The sequence below is a fragment of the Tachypleus tridentatus genome, chromosome 13 (assembly GCF_004210375.1).
Source record: "Tachypleus tridentatus isolate NWPU-2018 chromosome 13, ASM421037v1, whole genome shotgun sequence".
Lineage (NCBI taxonomy): Eukaryota > Metazoa > Arthropoda > Merostomata > Xiphosura > Limulidae > Tachypleus > Tachypleus tridentatus.
The window spans coordinates 208,261,789-208,281,495 of record NC_134837.1 but is presented as its reverse complement, the minus strand read 5'-3'; the positions used below and the strand labels follow the sequence as shown (position 1 = coordinate 208,281,495).

The window sequence follows — 19,707 nt, the reverse complement described above, 5'->3', positions numbered from 1 at the left end:
GTCTTTGTAAAAAATAGCGTTAACAGCTTTTTAGTTCTCCAGTTGCTTGAGGTTTTTAACGGTTGAGCGGATATGTCGTAAAAACAACTGTTGTATATTCGTCTTGTGTTGAAGTTCAAGGTGAAATCTTTTTCATTATGTTATCTACTGTTACATGAGACACGTGGATGGCTTTTGTCACTGTCTTTCTTACAAAACACTACACTGTGCATACCACAGTTGGGAGCAGACTAATGTCGTTCTCTTTCTTGATAGTTTTAGTACCCCAAGTTAATCCATTTTCCTTTGTTTTTCAAAAAATATGCTCGTTTTTAAGATTATTTATGTTCTGAATGTATGGAATATTTTCTGTAGAAAAGAGCTACTGCATACCTTTCCCCAAAATAATCAATTTTCGGTCAGATCACACTACCTACATAACCCCAAGCGATGTAAAAAAAATGTAGTTCTGATACATCCCATTTCATCGCGACCCATATCAGCTTTTGGTTGATATGTGATTTGCTGATCTGCATATTCAAAATCCTTTTTTATATAGTACACACAACCTTCTTTAGCGTGAGATTCGAACTCACAGACCTGCGATGTTTTTATTGTCTCGAAATTTTTTTACATGTGCTTCTCCAATCCCTAAATCTTGAATCCGAAACTAATATTTATTTTTCTCCAACTGGTACAGATTTTTCAAAAATTTCATATGTACTTTTACATAAGTGAATCATATTGCACTGAAATCGGGTGACATTTGGTTATGTTTAAAATATTGACAACCATTGATTATAGATTTCTCTTGATCAATCGCGACGTTAGAGTCTTATAAATCATTGTGGAACCCAAATGTAGCAAATATAATAACAAAAAAAAAACTTATTGTGATAAATGAAATTATAATTTGACTAAGTAACAGTTGTTTTTTCTCGATTTGTAACAAAAACTTGAGCAATAGAAAAAATAATATTATTATTTTAGAAATATAGGTAGCTGAATTATGGAAAATGTTATTAAAACCAAAACAACTGTCATGAAGTTTAAATGTGCAGGCATTTGTTATTAGACTATTTTTTACAAGCTGTGTGGTAGGAAACTAGGAGACAGCTGCTGTTGCTTGACTTAAAAATTAAACAGTAGGCTATTTGAGCTCTGTCTACTGCGAGTAATTGAACCTTGGATTTTGGCGCTACAAGTCCGTACACTAACCGATAACCCTCCGGCGAACGGTGTGAGCTTAAGTTCAACTTTATAAGTTACTATTATACTTCTGTAGTTTGTCAATATGTGTACATTGTGTCTTTCTGTGGAGTATCAAGGAGAGGAAAACACGTTGCATTATCTCACACATTAATTGATTTGGCCACCTAAGTCTCATTCATTGTTATTTGACACAATTTTCTTCAAAGGCTGATGTAAAGCAAAAATATTTTCGCAATATAAGAAGTAATTTAGCTTCAAGCACAGGTATCAAACCTCTATTTTGAATGTTACATGATCTCACGCTAACCACGTAAAAACTAAACGGGAATATTTATTTGCTCGTTTTAGAACAAAGCCATATAAGGCTACCTATTGTACCCGCTGCAGATAATCGAAGCCTAGCTTCTAGTGTTGTAAGTCAAAAATTTACCACTGTCCCACCAGGGAAAAAACGGTTTGTTTGGTTTCTTTGTTTATTTGTTTTTTAATTTCGCGCAAAGCTACACGAGGGCTATCTGCGCTAGCGTCCCTAATTTAGCAGTGTAAGACCAAAGGAAAGGCAGCTAGTTATCACGACCCACCTTCAACTCTTGGGCTACTCTTTTACCAATGAACATTGGGATTGACTGTTACATTATAACGACCCCACACCTAAGAGGACGAGCATGTTTGGTGCGACTGGGATACGAACCTGCGAACCTCGGATTACGAGTCGAACTCTTTAACCCATCTGGCCATGCCGGGCCAGGTTTGTTTGGAATTAAGCACAAAGCTACACAATGGGCTAGCTGTGCTCTGCCCACCACGAGTATCGAAACCTGGTTTCTATTATTGTAAGTCCGCAGACATTCCGCTGTGCCACTGCCGAGCTAAACAAACGGAATGAAAGAAAACTTAATATTTCGCAAAATTTATATAATATGTATACAAAACGATATTGTTCTATTTTCATACAATCTGGATAAATACATGTCTATTTTGATATTGCTGTGTAAAGTTTTATTATTACTGACTTTCTTTCAAGCATCTCGCTAGTACAGCGGTAAGCCTACAGGTTTACAATGCTAAAATCAGGGGTTGGATTCCCCTCGGTGGGTTCAGTAGATAGCCCGATGTGGCTTTGCTAAGAGAAAACACACTATTTTCTTTCAATGGATTCCAAAAGAATAAACCAGAAGGTCATGTCATGCTCACATTTTTCCATTCTGCTCACATGACTCGTTGTTATCGTTTGATTGGTCTATTCGCTTCTCTCGTAAAGCATGGGAGGTTCGCATCACATACGTGTATGATATAATTTACGCCGTGTGACTTGGAGGCTTCAAGGAATTTGAATAGTGGGTGATGAGAAACTGGACTGATTAAACGAGTTCCAGATAAAGCGTTTCGAACTTTAAAGAAAAAGGTGAGTACAGTTTAAAATTGAGTAAAATTTGACACAAGTGAATTACAAATTATCAAACATATTGTTTAAGAAGTCTAGAATTACTGAGTTTTGTGAAGGGGTATATGTGTGTATGTAAGTTTGTGTGTATGCAGCAACAGAGAGAAAAAAACGACAGAAAATAGGCGTTAAAAAAACTTCATGCGCTAACATAATACAAAGCAGGAAAAGACTCGTGACTACCGTAAATGTAAGCTTTAAAGTTTTACGTTTTGTATAGTTTGTTCCCCCTCCTCCTAGGTGGCTCAGCGGCACATTTCAAAGCATATAAAGCTACAGATCTGGTTTTGATATTCGTGGGTAGAAAGAGCACAAATAGACCATTGAGTAACTTTGCGCTTTGCGATAAACTAAACATTTTCAAGCATAAATTCACAAAGGTTACCAAAGCTATCCTCCTTTTGAATTAACAGGCTAAACTACATTCACCGACTCCAATAGTCGGGCTACTCTAATCGAATAGTGGGATATGGCCGTCTGGGCCTCGACTATTCCATTACTGTTTTTTATTATTGTTATGTAATCTATGTAACACCACATAATTAGTAATTTAATGTATAGTCAAAAACTCAGTCCTTAGGCTTAACAAAATCAACTTTACGTCAGTTTGATCGAACTTAAAGTTTTTTTTACTGAATTATTGATTCGTTTCCTGTTCCTTGGCTAGTGATTTCTGCTGGTCGCTCGATTTAACAAAAAACTCAAAGAAAGAATTCTAATATATAAAAGCAGAGGCAGCACTATGTGTTGGCATGGGACTTATGCCACAATTCTATTTGATAGTGGCCCGGCATGGTCCATCGTGTTAAGGCGTGCGACTCGTAATCTGAGGGTCGCGGGTTCGCATCCCCGTCACGCCAAACATGCTCGCCCTTTAAGTCGTGGGGCGTTATAATGTGACGGTCAATCCCACTATTCGTTGGTAAAAGAGTAGCCCAAGAGTTGGCGGTGGGTGGTGATGACTAGCTGCCTTCCCTCTAGTCTTACACTGCTAAATTAGGGACGGCTAGCACAGATAGCCCTCGAGTAGCTTTGTGCGAAATTCAAAACAAACAAACATCTATTTGATAGTACTCTACAGCTACAAGAAATTAGAACAATAAACCACGAGTAATATCATTCTGAAATGTCGAAAACTTTCGTGAGTATGGGCCAGAGCTTCTGACCCTATCTAAGAATATATTTGATGGTGTCGTGACCATGAGCCAGAGCTCCTGAATTTATCTAAGAGGATGTTTCATGGTATCGTGCCCATAGGTTAAAGCTCTTGAATCTATCTAAGAATATGTTTGGTGGTGTCGTGCCCATGGGCCAGAGCTCCTGAACCTATCTAAGAATATGTTTGGTGGTGTCGTGCCCATGGGCCAGAGCTCCTGAATCTATCTAAGAATATGTTTGGTGGTGTCGTGCCCATGGGCCAGAGCTCCTGAACCTATCTAAGAATATGTTTGGTGGTGTCGTGCCCATGGGCCAGAGCTCCTGAATCTATCTAAGAATATGTTTGGTGGTGTCGTGCCCATGGGCCAGAGCTCCTGAACTTATCTAAGAATATGTTTGGTGGGGACATGCCCATGGGCCAGAGCTTCTGAACTTATCTAAGAATATGTTTGGTGGGGACATGCCCATGGGCCAGAGCTTCTGAACTTATCTAAAAATATGTTTGGTGGGGACATGCCCATGGGCCAGAGCTTCTGAACTTATCTAAAAATATGTTTGGTGGGGACATGCCCATGGGCCAGAGCTTCTGAACTTATCTAAAAATATGTTTGGTAGGGAAATGCCCATGGGCCAGAGCTTCTGAACTTATCTAAGAATATGTTTGATGGGGACATGCCCATGGGCCAGAGCTTCTGAACTTATCTAAGAATATGTTTGGTGGGGACATGCCCATGGGCCAGAGCTTCTGAACTTATCTAAGAATATGTTTGGTGGGGACATGCCCATGGGCCAGAGCTTCTGAACTTATCTAAGAATATGTTTGGTGGGGACATGCCCATGGGCCAGAGCTTCTGAACTTATCTAAAAATATGTTTGGTAGGGAAATGCCCATGGGCCAGAGCTCCTGAACTTATCTAAGAATATGTTTGGTGGGGACATGCCCATGGGCCAGAGCTCCTGAACCTATCTAAGAATATGTTTGATTATGTTGTTTCAGAGAAAAAAAGAAAATGTTGAATTCCTGCTGATGGTAGACTCACATCAGTCATATGTAAAACTCTTCACAATTGTATTTTAGTTCTGAACTCATATAAGGGTTGCATAATGGTTCTTTGTAATTAAGCACATATCTACACAATGGGGTGCCTGTGCTATGCCCATCACGGGTATTGAAACACGTTTCTAATGTTGTAAGTCCACAGACATATCACTATGCCAGTGGTGGGGAGGGGGAGAATATGTAAAAATAAAGTAAAAAAAATAGCTCATACGATCTTAAACGTTTATGAGTTGACTCCCAAAACTTTAAACACTCGTGTTTGTCGGTACACAATAATGTGGTACTAAATTTATAAATGAAAGACTGTCACAATCTTCCACACAAACCTCTCCTTTAGAGAAGGTAATTGTTAAATTCATAATGTAATATGGCGACTGTATTGATTAATTAACAAGTTACTTACTCAGATCGGAACTAATCATACACGATTATTAATGAACATAGCTAGTAAGAAATTATGTTAGGCCTAGTGGTTAGAGCGCCTACCCACAAACTTTGGGTCGCAGGTTCAAATCCTTGTCATTGCAAACACTCGCCTTTTCAGCCGTGGGGACGTTAGATGTGTCAGTCAATCACACATTTCGTTGATAACAGATTAGCCAAAGAGTGTTTGGTGGGTAGTGCTCAGTGATTGCCTTACGTTTAGTATATCACTAGTATTTACCACAAGTAAAACGTATTGCTTTCCAAATTATGTTTCATCACAGTTAAAGATATATTTTAAACTTTCATCTAATGATATAAACTTCAACTGATATGAAGCGTTTTATATCAGAGATAACGTCGATCCGTATTGAAATCTATAAGAAAAGCAACACGAAAAATAATCTCTCCTCCTGTACGTGAAATGTGAACACCCTCGTAGGATCACACCACTGTCAGTACAGTAAGAACTGAATATAATGGTAAAAACTAGTTTGAATGTTGTTGTTGTTTTTGTCAGTTGACATTACACAAATATCTGATAGTAACAGCATCAAAAATTACTTTAAGTTTGGGTGTCAAATTTAGAAATTTGTGAAAAATATATCGTACTTCAAGGTTTTCTAAACTAGATGTCTCCAATTTAAAAATAATATAACGGAGAGAAGGCTACCTGTCTCCAAACTATGTACGGGCTACTCTTTACTCTTGACCAATGGGATTGATCGAAAGATTATAACGCTCCCCACGTCTGAAAGGACGAACATGTTCGGTTGCGGAATTCGAATCTGCGACCAGCGGATTATGAGTCGAGTGTTTTAGACACAAGGCCATGCAAGGCCTGTTTGTGTCTCTTCTACCCGTTATCAACGGACTATGCCCAATCACTGGACAAACAATAGACTTCCCGAGATACGTTCTTTCCCACGGTAGTAACCACTAATTCAGTTCGTTTACAAACTGAACTCAAACGCTCCTTGTGGGTGCTTATTGTTTATCAGTTGAGTTTTCATCTAGTTTTGGAATCTTGAAAACATATCGCAAATTTTATTAGCTTCCATGTGATAAAAATTAGAAAATTTAAAACTGGTAGATTTGTTTGTTTGAAGTTGAGCACAGAACTGCACAATGTTTTATTTATTTGTTTTTTTTTATTTCGCTCAAGGTTACCCGAGGGCTATCTGCGTTAGCCGTCCCTAATTTAGCAGCGCAAGACTAGAGGGAAGGCAGTCGGGCATCACCACCTACCAACAACTTTTGGGCTACTCTTTTACCAACGAATAGTGGGATTGACCGTCACATTATAATGCCCCATGGCTGAAAGGGCAAGCATGTTGGGTGTGACCCTCGGAATACGAGTCGAGCGCCTTAACTACCTGGGCATACTGGGCTATAGAATGGGCTCTGCCCATCAGGGGTATCGAAACCTAATTGCTAGGGTTGTAAGTCCAGAGACAGAACCGTTGAAGATTGACATGTTGTTCTCTGTGTACCGCACTACCACGAATATAAAAGAAGGAAATAAAACAATAAATAAAACACTGGTGTAGCAATAATTCATTTTGTTTAAATATGTTGAAAGCTGCCCTCTAGTGGCTTAGTAGTAAGTCACGAGACTTTTGACGCCAAAAAAACAAAAACATCGGACACAGCACAAATGACTCACAGTGTAGTTTGTTTTTCTTCTCGTGATAACAAACAGACGAGTATTAAAAGCTCTCAATGAAGAAATGCCATTTGGAACAGGGAACTCAGGAGTCAAAGAAAATAAAAGTTGAAATTTATAAAAAAAAAATACATAAAAATACTGTGAACTTTTTGTACTTGTTTTTTCTCACCTGATCAACTAGCAATTTGAAGGTCTCGCGAGTTCTAATCATATCATCAAACATGCTTATCCTCTCAGCCGTGAGGGCATTATAGTGTGAAAATCAATCGCAACTTTAAGCCCATTGTGACTCAACAATACGTCTGAAGGATAATAGCGCTAAAAATCAGATTTAGATACCTGTGATGGGCACAGTACAGATTGCTCATTGTGTGGCTTCACGCTTAACAACAAACAGACAAACAATTTTTCGTACCATCACATAGAAATTAAAAGTGAACCCTAAGTTGAAATTTTATTTAAGGTAGGGGGAGAGATAATTTTGTTATTATATATTCAAACAAACCCTACTTAACCAAAGATAGCGTGCCCGGCATGGCCAGATGATTAGGGCACTCGACTCGCGATCCGAGGCTCGCGGGTTTGAATTTCTCACACAAAACATGCTCGCTCATTCTCCTGTGGGAGTGTTATAACATGATGGTCAATCTCCCTTTTCGTTGGTTAAAAAATACTCCAACAGTTGATAAATAGTTGTGATCACTAGCTGCCTTCCATCTAGTCTTACACTGCTAAATTAAGGACGACTAACGCAGATAACCCTCGTGTAGCTTGGCGCGAAATTCAAAAACATAACCAACCAAATATAGCAAATTTTTCTTCGCAGAACAGAAGAACCAAATATCTTGTCTCTAAATCCAGCCAACGACTTTCTGTTTTTTCAAGTTATTGGTTGTTGGTTTTCATCCATATATACTTCACGCCTAGATTGTTTGGCTAAGTAACTGTGGGTGAAGGAGGTTCTGCTTGCAGTGTTATTAGCATGTTAATATACGTAGAAAGTTTTCGCCTCTGCTCGTGTCATTCTGACACCCACTTTCTCCTATCCTACATCCATTGGCTTTCAACGTACCTATTAACATTTGAATATAGCAGTGTTTGTAACTACATCTACTCCACGTGGCTGATCTCATACTTGGGCGTTTAACTTTCTTGTCAAAATTTACAGATACCGGAAATAGCATTGGGATCACTTATTTGAGAGGGGACGGGTGACAAATGTTGGTAAAGACAATCAAAATTAATTAACTTGTCGTCACTACTGTTACACGTCACTGTAAATTAATTAATAAGTCACATGACAGCGCAGTGTTATTATTAACACGAATGTTCTTCCCCAAAATTGTAGCCGCGGCATATTGGCTTGTAAAATGACTGAGAGTTTTTTGTTTTGTTTTTCTTTCTTTTCAAGTAGAAACTTTTATTTCATAATTCCATCTCTTGATTGATTTGAGATCTAATTACAGTCATGGCTGACTGAACATTTCCTCTTGTATTAAATATTATTGTCATTATTGAAGCACTAGAAACAGTTTCTACCTTTATTCTGACAAACTCACCACAGTCTTCAAGGACGGACATTCTGAGCTATCTACTGTATATAAATAGTAACAGTTCCTACGGGTTCTATAATCAAAGTCAAAGTCCGTGTGGTAAATGTGTAATGGACAGCAAGCGATGATTGAATAACCTCAAGATGGTACGTATATCACACAAGAGGCTGTTAAGCGACTAATAAAATGCTATATCCAGTATTCTTAATAAAAGCCTGCTAGTAACCTGTCGCAAGAAACGTTGTATTTGCAGTAGTACCTCTCAAACTTTGTCCGACGGGTGATGGTTCTTACATCTTTGCGGTTATCATATTATCAAATAACAAAAAACAACAACAACATGAATAACAAAACGTTTCCTCACTACGTCAGCGGATAGAAAAGCCATCTACAGAAGATGTGCAGTATTATTAAATATGACGTTAAACGATTAGTTTCCCTTACTTTTATCTCCTCTCTCCCAAATGGCGCGCTTTTGTTGAGAGGTTTTAATTAACCTGTTCAGTGTCGTAGATGAGATAACTCGTCCAAGCCGATCGGTAACACAGTGCCACGGACGAGTTAATTCGTTCTCAATAATACCTAACTTCAACGCTAGATGTCAGCACCATACATGCATTTGACGTACTTGCAAATTGTTTTACTTTCGATCGAAATGGGCTTCACGAAAATAGTTACAAAATGAAGAAGCATAAGAGTTGTGTTTTGAGTTTGGTTTGAAGTTGCCGTAGCAGCTGAAATACTTGGCAGTCAACAGGTTAAAGAACATAATTTCGAATTATCCCAGTCTTTCACGAGAGAAACACAAGATTGTATATTTACTCTTTTCCTTCAAACACGCACGCGCTGTTTAACTAACAAAGACAAGTCTCGTTGTGAAGATGTTATACCCTTAGGCCATCACCTGAATTTCCAGAAGAAAAGATTACTGTTATTATGACACCAAACACGCTCGCCCTTTCAGCAGTGGGGGCCTTATAATGTAACGGTTAATCCCACTATTATTTGGTAAAAGAGTAGTCCAAGAGTTGGCGATGGGTGGTGATGATTAGCTGCCTTCACTCTAGTCTTGCACTGCTAAATTAGGGACGGCTAACGCAGATAGCCTTCGAGTAGCTTTACGCGATATTAAAAAACAACAAAAACAAACTGTTACTATGTGAAGCATATCTTATAATACATAATTTCTTTCTAATTGGAAAATTTGTAGCACATGTGATGAACATGGTGACTCAAACAGGTACACAAATAACCAGAACACCATAAATTTTGCAGTTTCACTAACTGAATTTTAATATGAAATGCAAAACTGAAAGTATACTGTAAGTTGGAAGAAAAAATTCATACAGGGAATAGAAAATGATCGACAGTAGCAAGATTTTTTTTTAATTTCGCTGTTGGTTATATTATATAACATAGTTCATGTCCCTCACTGTGTGCCATTCGTTTTAAAATTGGAATCCTTTCCATTCACTATGGAAGCGAGGTATCAGGTGCAACTTTCAGTAAATGTGGACCATTTATACGACCGAGGGTTTAGTTTGTTTGGAATTTCGCACAAAGCTACACGAGGGCTATCTGTGTAAGCCGTCCCTAATTTAGCAGTGTAAGACTAGAGGGAAGGCAGCTAGTCATCACCACCAGCTCTTGAACTTCTTTTTTATCAACGAACAGTAGGATTGTAACGCCCCCATGGCTGAAAGGGGGGGCATGGTTGGTATGACGGAAATTCAAACCCGCGATCCTCTGATTAGGAGTCGAGCACATTAACCATCTGGCCATGCCGGTTTTGGTGGTTAAAATTAAATAAATAAAATTAAGACATCACGATGTCACTGGTTAACTTTACTTCTTGGTTAACTTTACTTGGTTAAATTTACTTCTTGGTTAAGTTTACTTGGTTAAATTTTCTTCTTGTTTAACTTTACTTGGTTAACTTTACTTCTTGTTTAACATTATTTGGTTAACTTTACTTGTTGGTTAATTTTACTCTATCATCAAGAGTTATTTTCATAGTGAGAACAAAATTCTACAATCTGTTTTCAATGTTCTAAGCAGAGAAAGAATTACGTCTTTATTTTCAGTTGTTGTTGTCGTATGCAGAATCTCTACACAAGGCTAACTTAGGGTTATATGCACATAACTGACCCTAATTCTGGAGAGGTTTTGGTTTAGTAAAGACAAAGCTACACAATCGGCTATCTGTGTTCTGCCCACTACAAATATCGAGCCCCATTTTCTACTACCATAATACTATAGAATTATTGCTGAGCGACTGAAGGGCTTTGAACAGGAAGACTGGAGAGAAAGTAGCTTAGCAATATCTCCTGCCGCCAACTGTTGCGATACTCTTATCTGACCGTATGGCGTCCATGGCGGATGGCGTTTTTACGTCATTTTGCACTTAAATAGTGCGAAATATAGAATCAGTCTAATGAACGTAGCTCAAGAGCTTAGGTGTAAGATCTATTGAATGCTGGTGCGATCAGTGTAGAGTATAAATTATGTTCTTATCAGAAAAACAAAAAACACTACAACCCCATTTTAACATTAATTTATTCTGCAGAGACGGCGAAATCAGATCGATTTTTTTATTTGTTTTCATCTTCTTTAATACTTCAATGTTTTTACGAAGCAAAGACATTTCTTGAACTGTGAACGATGGTGTGGAAAGATTCTTCTTTTTGATAGATAGAGTTACCAAAAAAACTGTACATGCTTGGTACGAATATTTGCGTAAAGCTGCTCAAAGGCTATCTGTTTCAGTCGTTTATTTTTGACTGATAGACTGGTGAGACAGATGTTACACAAAGTGTGGATTTGGCAGTTACATGATGTATAGATTTATCTGTTACACAGTGCTTGGATTTGGTTATAACATAATGTATAGATTTAACTATTCCACAGTGCGTGGATTTGACTGTTGCATAGTGTATGGATTTGACTGTTACACATTGCGTATATTTGGCTGTCACACAGTGCACAGATTTGCTGTTACTCAGTAGGTGAATTTGACTGTTACACGGTGTGTGAACCTTACTGTTACACAGTGTGTAAACTTGACTGTTAGACATAACATACTTTGAAACATTACCACCTAGCAGAAAAAATACGTACTACAAATTTAAAAAGATATCAATACAATAATAATTATTGGTTCTTTTCATCTTGTTAAAATTGATCTAACTGATCTTTTTTAGATCATCATAGACAAACATAAACTGTCAAAAGTTTGGGAGAAACACCTACTTTATTTATGCACACGCAATAAGAAGAATATTTCATGATTTTGTTCCTTTGCAGATGGTCAAGCTCGTAATTCTTAAGCCTTAAAATGTGGTTTTAATAGAGATAACGTTAACTTTAAATTAGCATATTTATAGGACTTTTAAATCTTACTCTATTATTGCTTAATAACATTACAACAAATGAATTATGAGGTTCTTTTTTTGTCTTTTGGAAAATGGTATATTTACTTTACTGTCACTAGATGACACTGTTAATATGTGACGGGTCATTTATTTAACACTCCATCTTTTTCTCTTTCTTATTTTTGTTGTTGAAATCTTCCAAACATTAAAACCCCACCACTATCTCAGTTGAAGGTCGCAATTTTGAGTGATATCAGTGCAGTGTCACTGGCAGAAATGAATAATCTCACATTCTCTAAGGTTTAGTTTGAATTTCGCTCAACGCTGCACGAAGACTATCAGCCGTCCCTAATTTAGCAGTGTAAGACTAGAGGGAAGGCAGCTTGGTATCACTACCCTTTCACCTATTTTTTTACTCTTTTACAAACGGATAGTAAAATTAGCCATCACATTATAACGTCCTCACGTCTGAAAGTACAAACGTCTTTGGTGCAAGGAGAATTCGAACCTACGACTCGCAGTTCACGAGTTCCAGCGCTTTAACTACCTGGCCAACTTTGTTTGGGAAAGAGGTAATATAAAAAAAAAAAAGATTGTGTCATTATCTCAAACCCTAGGAACGGTGAATTTCACATACAAATGAGTGATTGAAGTTACTTTTCTGAAATACGCATCTTCTGATTCATTATCATGGTATTCTTGTACCGGGAAGATGGTTTATGAATCTTTGTTTATATACATGTATATCTTACTTAAGAATACCGACTGGGATTGTTCGTTTTTCATGCAAGGCTACTCGAGTCTAGTATAACTAGTGCTTGATAACGTTATTAAAATAAGATATTTTATGTTCTGCCTGTTGGAACACACGCCAAATATGCTCGCCCTTTTAGCCTTGGGGCCATTATAATGTGACGGTAAATCCTATTATTCGTTGGTAAAATAGTAGTTCAAGATTTGGCGGTGGGTGTTGATGATTAGTTGCCTTCTCTCTAGTCTTACGCTGCTAAATTAGGTACGGCTAGTGCAGATAGCCCTCGTGTAGCTTTGCAGAAAATTCAAAACAAACCAAACCAAGCCTGTTGGAAAATAGTAGTTTTACATGACTGTCGCTAGATGACACTACAAGAATGGGACAGATAAGTTATGTGGTACATGTATACATGTGATATCGCACAGTTCACGTGCCTCCTCTCAATAAGGCCCCATAATGGAACACGTTTGAGTACTTACAACGCTAGAAACCGGGTTTCGATACCGTTGGTTAGCAGAGCACGGATAGCCCTTTGTACAAATTTATGCTTAACTATAAACAAATCTTCTCAATAGTTTCTGGATGATCTGAAATATATTTTATAGGAACTGCGAGCATGAAACAAGTTCCAGAAAAAGAAAATTGGATAATTTCACTTTTATAAGTGTTTTCAGCACCTAGTGGTTGAAAAGTTGTTCTGATACACACGTTTCAAGAGCTATCCATAGACAAAAGTTGCGCTAAAATGATTCAACGATACACACAGTAACTCAGTCATATTTCGCTATAAATAAAGTCAGTTATCAGTTTACTGATTTGAAGTTTCACGAAAGTTTCGATCAGAAATGAAACATTCATCAAAACGAAAGACGAAACAAACGCTTGATCACAGAGCATGTGTTAGTTCAACCACAAAGTAAAATATCTCATAACGACTTGAACGAAAGATTAGTTCCAAACAGTATTACAACTATCACAGAAAAAGTGAAAATTAATTTATAAAAGTGTAGGAGACAAATTTAAAAGATGAACTAAATAAAAACATTCAACGTTTGGAAATGCACAAAAAATTATTTTATACGTTAAAATAAGATATAGAACTAAACCTCCACATGTTTTAGTGTGAAAAAGTTCACCATCCTTTGGGAGACCAGAAGATACATGGGGTATTTTATCTTTATACCAACAAGTGCACGTGTATAATTTGCATATTATACAGCGCTACCTATGAATATATTTCCAAAGTTTCACTTCTGTGGGACTGGGATGTAAATCACTAATAAAAATAATTTCATGTTTGAATATTTTAAGATATTCTTTCGTGTTTAATTAATTTTTAGATTAACTTCTTTAAGTATTTGAACCTCCTCCTGATTAATGTTATGTGAAGATTTGTCACATGTTTCACCACGTTTAGTTTGAATTTCCCACAGTGCTACACAAGGGCTATCTGCGTTAGCTGTCCCTAATTTGGCAGCGTAAGACTAGAGGGAAGGCAGCTAGTCACCACTACCCACCGCCAACTGTTGAGTTCCTTTTTTACCAACATACAGTAAGACTGACTCTGAAAGAGCAAGCATGTTTTGATATTACGGGGATTCGAACCCTCAACACTCAGATTACGAGTTGAGCGTTTTAATAATACGGCCATGCTTGGCTGGCTGTTGTTAACACTTTGATGGCATTTTATGTCCAAAATTTCAATTTTTTTAACTTGTTTCTCCGATATAATTGAAGCCGCAACTGTAAAAGATCTTCATAAACTCCACAATCATTGTCCTGATTTACGTTGTTGAATCTATGCATAGGAAGGGTCATAGAATATATATTGATTTTTCAAATACCTTTCTCGACACATTTTATGCTGAAATTTTGCATACAGAACCACAAATATATAAACTTTTCTAACATTCATAATTTCCTCAACATGGTCAAGATGTCATCGTGAGTTACCACTAAACAAAGAAAACATTCCTTCTAAAATAACTTTTACCACTTCTCATAAACTACAGCAAAGTAGCATACGAGTTAGAAGAAACAAATATTTAGACATATACATCATGTTCTATCACACAGTTTCAACTGCATATAACGAACTAAATTATATCGATATCTCATTTTGTTTATCTTAGTTCTAGTGTGGAGGCGCTGGTGTCGTTTTGAAGCTACTCAGCGAGAATGATGCAGGGATCTCGTGGTGTTAGAAGAGACAGTAGTGATGAGACGACTCACCTACTGAGTGAAAGTGTAAACAGGATGCCGGCGTTCGAAGCCATGTCGGTCAACCACGTGCCAGAGAAATTGCCCATACACATAGTGGACGATAAGGTAGTAAATAGCCTGTCCTTTTCAAGCGTCAGACTGAAGAAAAGAATTGGACTTCTCAATGGAGTGGGAATCATTGTAGGAGTCATCGTCGGGTCCGGGATTTTCGTGTCTCCGCGAGGTGTGCTTCAAGAAGTGAACTCAGTTGGTATGTCGCTCGTGGTGTGGACGGTTTGCGGGTTACTGTCCATGGTCGGGGCCTTGTGCTATGCTGAACTCGGAACCACTTTGCCGAGGTCCGGAGGAGACTACGCATACATCTACGACGCCTTTGGGCCATTACCAGCCTTTCTGTTCCTGTGGGTTGCTTTACTTATTATCATGCCAACAGGAAACGCCATTGCAGCCCTTACGTTTGCGAACTACATTCTAGAGCCTTTCTACCCTCACTGCACTCCGCCTGCCAACTGTGTGAGACTTATAGCAGCATCTGTTATATGTGAGTACTAAAAGCCCATTTCTTCTTCTATCCTTCTATTGTATCAATCTAGAATTCTGTCGCTCAACCCGGGTGATATTTATCAACTGAAGCACATTTTTGCTCTAGACTGTTCTCCTGCTTTTAAACGAACTGTGGGGCTTCTATGCTCTTCCGTTTCACGGAATTAGCCTTCCGACAAATGTTTTCTTAATTTAAAAAATTATAAGTTAAAAACTGTATTCGTTCACTTTTCTTACATTTCTAACTCTAACAGCTAATGTTACCTCTTTGTGAGAGTCCCCCGCTGGTACAGATTTACAACGCTGAAATCAGGGGTTTGATTCTCTCGGTGAACTCAGCAGATAGCCCGATATGGCTGTGCTATAAGAAAACACACACGCTCTTGTGAGAATCGGAATGCGTGTCTCCTTTAGTGTACATGTCCTAGGTTTACGTGTCCTGTTTTGTCTATGACTTATTCTGGAGTCCTCGTTTTTGATTCAATGTTCCGATAAGTAATATAAATCAGTTTCACAAATTAAAAAGTAGGAATGCAACTCCCCTGTAAAATTGTTTTTCTTGCGTGGTACACTTGACTTTACAAGAAGTTTAATTTGGGGAAATTCATTATTCTGTGTATTGTTCTATTTTCTGATTCATTTAACAACTGAACGAACAATGTTGTTTAAAGTCTGAAACTTTAAGAACTGTAAAAAAAGAAATGAGTTTCTAGAGGTGTTATAAAACTAAAATTATAATTGATAAAAATACGGGAAAATTTTTTAGAGTTGATTGTTTGGTAATAATTTTTTGGGCTTCAAAAGTCTACACCTTTGATTAAAATTGTATGAAAATCAACGCATTCAGAAACAAGAACTCCATTACACACGTGTTGAATACAGTTACACAAGACAAGTAGAATACTATGTTGTTACAATGGTACTTTTTAATTACATTTCGGATTGCATGAAAACAAACAGATAAGTGCTATGAGTAGAATACTATGTTGTTACAATGGTACTTTTTAATTACATTTCGGATTGCATGAAAACAAACGGATAAGTGCTATGAGTAGAATGCTATGTTGTTACAATGGTACTTTTTAATTACATTTCGGATTGCATGAAAACAAACAGATAGGTGCTATGAGTAGAATACTATGTTGTTACAATGGTACTTTTTAATTACATTTCGGATTGCATGAAAACAAACAGATAAGTGCTATGAGTAGAATACTATGTTGTTACAATGGTACTTTTTAATTACATTTCGGATTGCATGAAAACAAACAGATAAGTGCTATGAGTAGAATACTATGTTGTTACAATGGTACTTTTTAATTACATTTCGGATTGCATGAAAACAAACAGATAAGTGCTATGAGTAGAATACTATGTTGTTACAATGGTACTTTTTAATTACATTTCGGATTGCATGAAAACAAACAGATAAGTGCTATGAGTAGAATACTATGTTGTTACAATGGTACTTTTTAATTACATTTTGGATTGCATGAAAACAAACAGACAAGTGCTATGAGTAGAATACTATGTTGTTACAATGGTACTTTTTAATTACATTTCGGATTGCATGAAAACAAACAGATAAGTGCTATGAGTAGAATACTATGTTGTTACAATGGTACTTTTTAATTACATTTTGGATTGCATAAAACAAACAGACAAGTGCTATGAGTAGAATACTATGTTGTGCCAACGGTACTTTTCTGGTATATTCTGAGTTACAGTGGTATGTTTTTTCTCTAATAAGTGGCGCGTTTCTTCCGAGGTGAAACTGTGTATTATGTTTAAAGAAAATCTTTTAAAGTTAAAACTTGTTTACAACGTACCTGTCAGTTACGTAATCTTAACTTGACTGAAACTGGTACTTAGTGCTTTATATTTTTAGGTTTCTGCTGCAACCATGAATCCTCAGATCCATAGTCAGAAACGCTAACTTACAGGCCACCATCTCCGGTCCAAATAAAGACTTAGTAATAAAGATTTTACGAGAAAGTATTTAGACCTGACGTTTCCTAAACAGCTATATAATTCTAATATTGTCAGGCTTAATATTTATGATGTTTTGGCTCGAGATTAAGCTATATTATGCAGCAAACAGTATCCCGCTTTGGACTTATAACGACAACTGATATCTGAGTAGCTCTATAGAGTTAATTATAGTTCGAAAGTTGGCGTCTGGAGACGTTTAACTTGGAAATTCCATTAGCGTATGTTACGGCGTCATATAAGCCGAAGTCATTGAATGTTTACGAGAAAACGTTTCTTTACTACAGATATTTAGCCTCTTAAGTGCGTGTTTGGCACCATGACAACACACATACAAACAAATATATGATGCTAAGCGTTCACTTTCTCAGTTTTACCGGGAGCGATAGCAGTAAGAAAAGGAACGAGTTTTGGTATTGGAGAAAAGGCCCCCTTACGTAGTGGCCAGTGGGAGACAAAAGATGTGTCTGAAATGCTACTTTTACACGCTTCTGATTTTAAAACACAACTGACAAATTAATAGGAATCTGGAGAAAAAAACAAAACAAATGCAGTTTAAGAGATTTTTCAAATCACAATTTGTGAGTTTACTGTTTTTACAGCTTTGCCAGATTTCGGTGTTTAAACCGTAAACCACGTGTTTGTTTCGTAAAGTCCATGTAAACTTATGATGAAAGTTCAGGGAACCTAAGTTCCTACAAGGCAACAGTTTGTTCGTTTGTTTTGAATTTTCGCGCAAAGCTACACGAGGGCTATCTGAACTAGCCATCCCTAATTTAGCAGTGTAAGACTAGAGAGAATGCAGCTAGTCATCACCACCCACCGCCAATTCTTGAGTTTTTCTTTTACCAACAAATAGGGGATTGACCATCACATTATATCGCCCCCTGGCTTAAAGGGCGAGCATATTTGGTGTGAAGGGGATACGAACCCGCGACCCTTAGATTACGGGTCTAGTACCTTAACTTACTTGCTATGGCTGGGTGGGCCCAAGGCAATAGATGTGTGGAAAAGAAATGAAATTCGAAACATCTGTTTCATGAAAAAAATCATTTAAACAAAAAGCCCATTTTGTGTAATTCATTCTGAGCAGGACAGATCACTGAAAGCAGGACAGATCATCGAGAGTCTGCTGTTTTAGCAGAAACATGATAAACGTAGTTCACTTACATATTTATGATAGTCCAAAGACACGGTGGGTTGTCTGATGTGTCCACCGTGGAGAATCTAACCCCGAATTTTAAGCTTGGAATTCCGTAAACCTACGGTTGTCCCATTGGGGGATACGTTACGCATGATTTCAATAACAATGACTTTTCTCATTAGCATAAGCACGTTTACGACGACTAGTAATCTTACTCAATAAATAATGTTTCGTAAAACCTTTTATCAACAATAACATAAACTACTGGTGTTTTGTGACGTTAAATGATTCTTAAAAACTTATTAAACCCTGAAAGCAAAAGAGATGACAGACGTCTGATAAAGTAAATAATTGACAGACGTCTTATAAATATAAACAGTTGACAGATGTCTGATAAAGGTAAACAATTGACAGACGTCTGATAGAGATAAACAATTGACAGATGTCTAATAAAGTAAATAGTTGAGAGATATCTGATGAAGGTAAACAGTTGACAGATTTCTGATAAAGTAAACAGTTGAGATGTCTGATAAAGTAAATAGTTGACAACGAGTAAGTGTGTTGTATTACCTTCAACTACAACATAAACGAGTTAATGTGTTGTATTAACTTCCACTACAATATAAACGAGTTATAGTTACTTCCGTTACTGTAAATCGCTTTCGTTCTACTTACGGTCACTAAAACAACAACAAAATATGTTTAAAAAATTTCGGCAGAAAAATAATAGTTATATAATCATTGTTATTTCCACCAGATGGCAGGAATGTGTGTAGAGAGCGTGACGAATTTCTCATGGGTATCGTTGAATATGGGAAATGATAATAAACACAAATGTTTGAGTTGGCCTGACCTGCAGTATAAACATAAGTAGCGAGTGTCTAGAACGCTGAAAATCAGATATCGATTATCGCGGTGTACTTTTGAAATTAAAAGTGTTATTTTAAAGCAAGCAAGTAATGGCCCCAAAGAATTAAACCCAAGTTCGGGTTTCCCGGTGGTTTTACAATAACCTTGGCGAACGAACTTATTTTTCTTGCTAGCCAGTGGCATAACGACAAGTCTGTGGACTTATAACTCTATACATCTGGTTTCGACACCCATTGTTGTCACAGCACACATATCCCATTGTGTAACCTTTTGCTTAACTACAAACAAAGAAACAATTTTGTTTGCACTTATGTC

At 37.3% G+C, this 19,707-nt stretch overlaps 1 protein-coding gene across 1 annotated transcript in view; it reads left to right on the top strand.

The window, feature by feature from the left end:
- The first annotated feature begins 2,477 nt into the window (after positions 1-2,477).
- Positions 2,478-19,707, top strand: part of LOC143237599 (Y+L amino acid transporter 2-like) — a 37,646-nt gene continuing 20,416 nt past the window's right edge. Inside the window, exons 1-2 of the mRNA XM_076477040.1 lie at positions 2,478-2,596; positions 14,756-15,387. Coding sequence (XP_076333155.1) covers positions 14,802-15,387 — 586 coding nt within the window. The 5' untranslated portion in view covers positions 2,478-2,596; positions 14,756-14,801. The remainder of the gene's footprint in view (positions 2,597-14,755; positions 15,388-19,707) is intronic.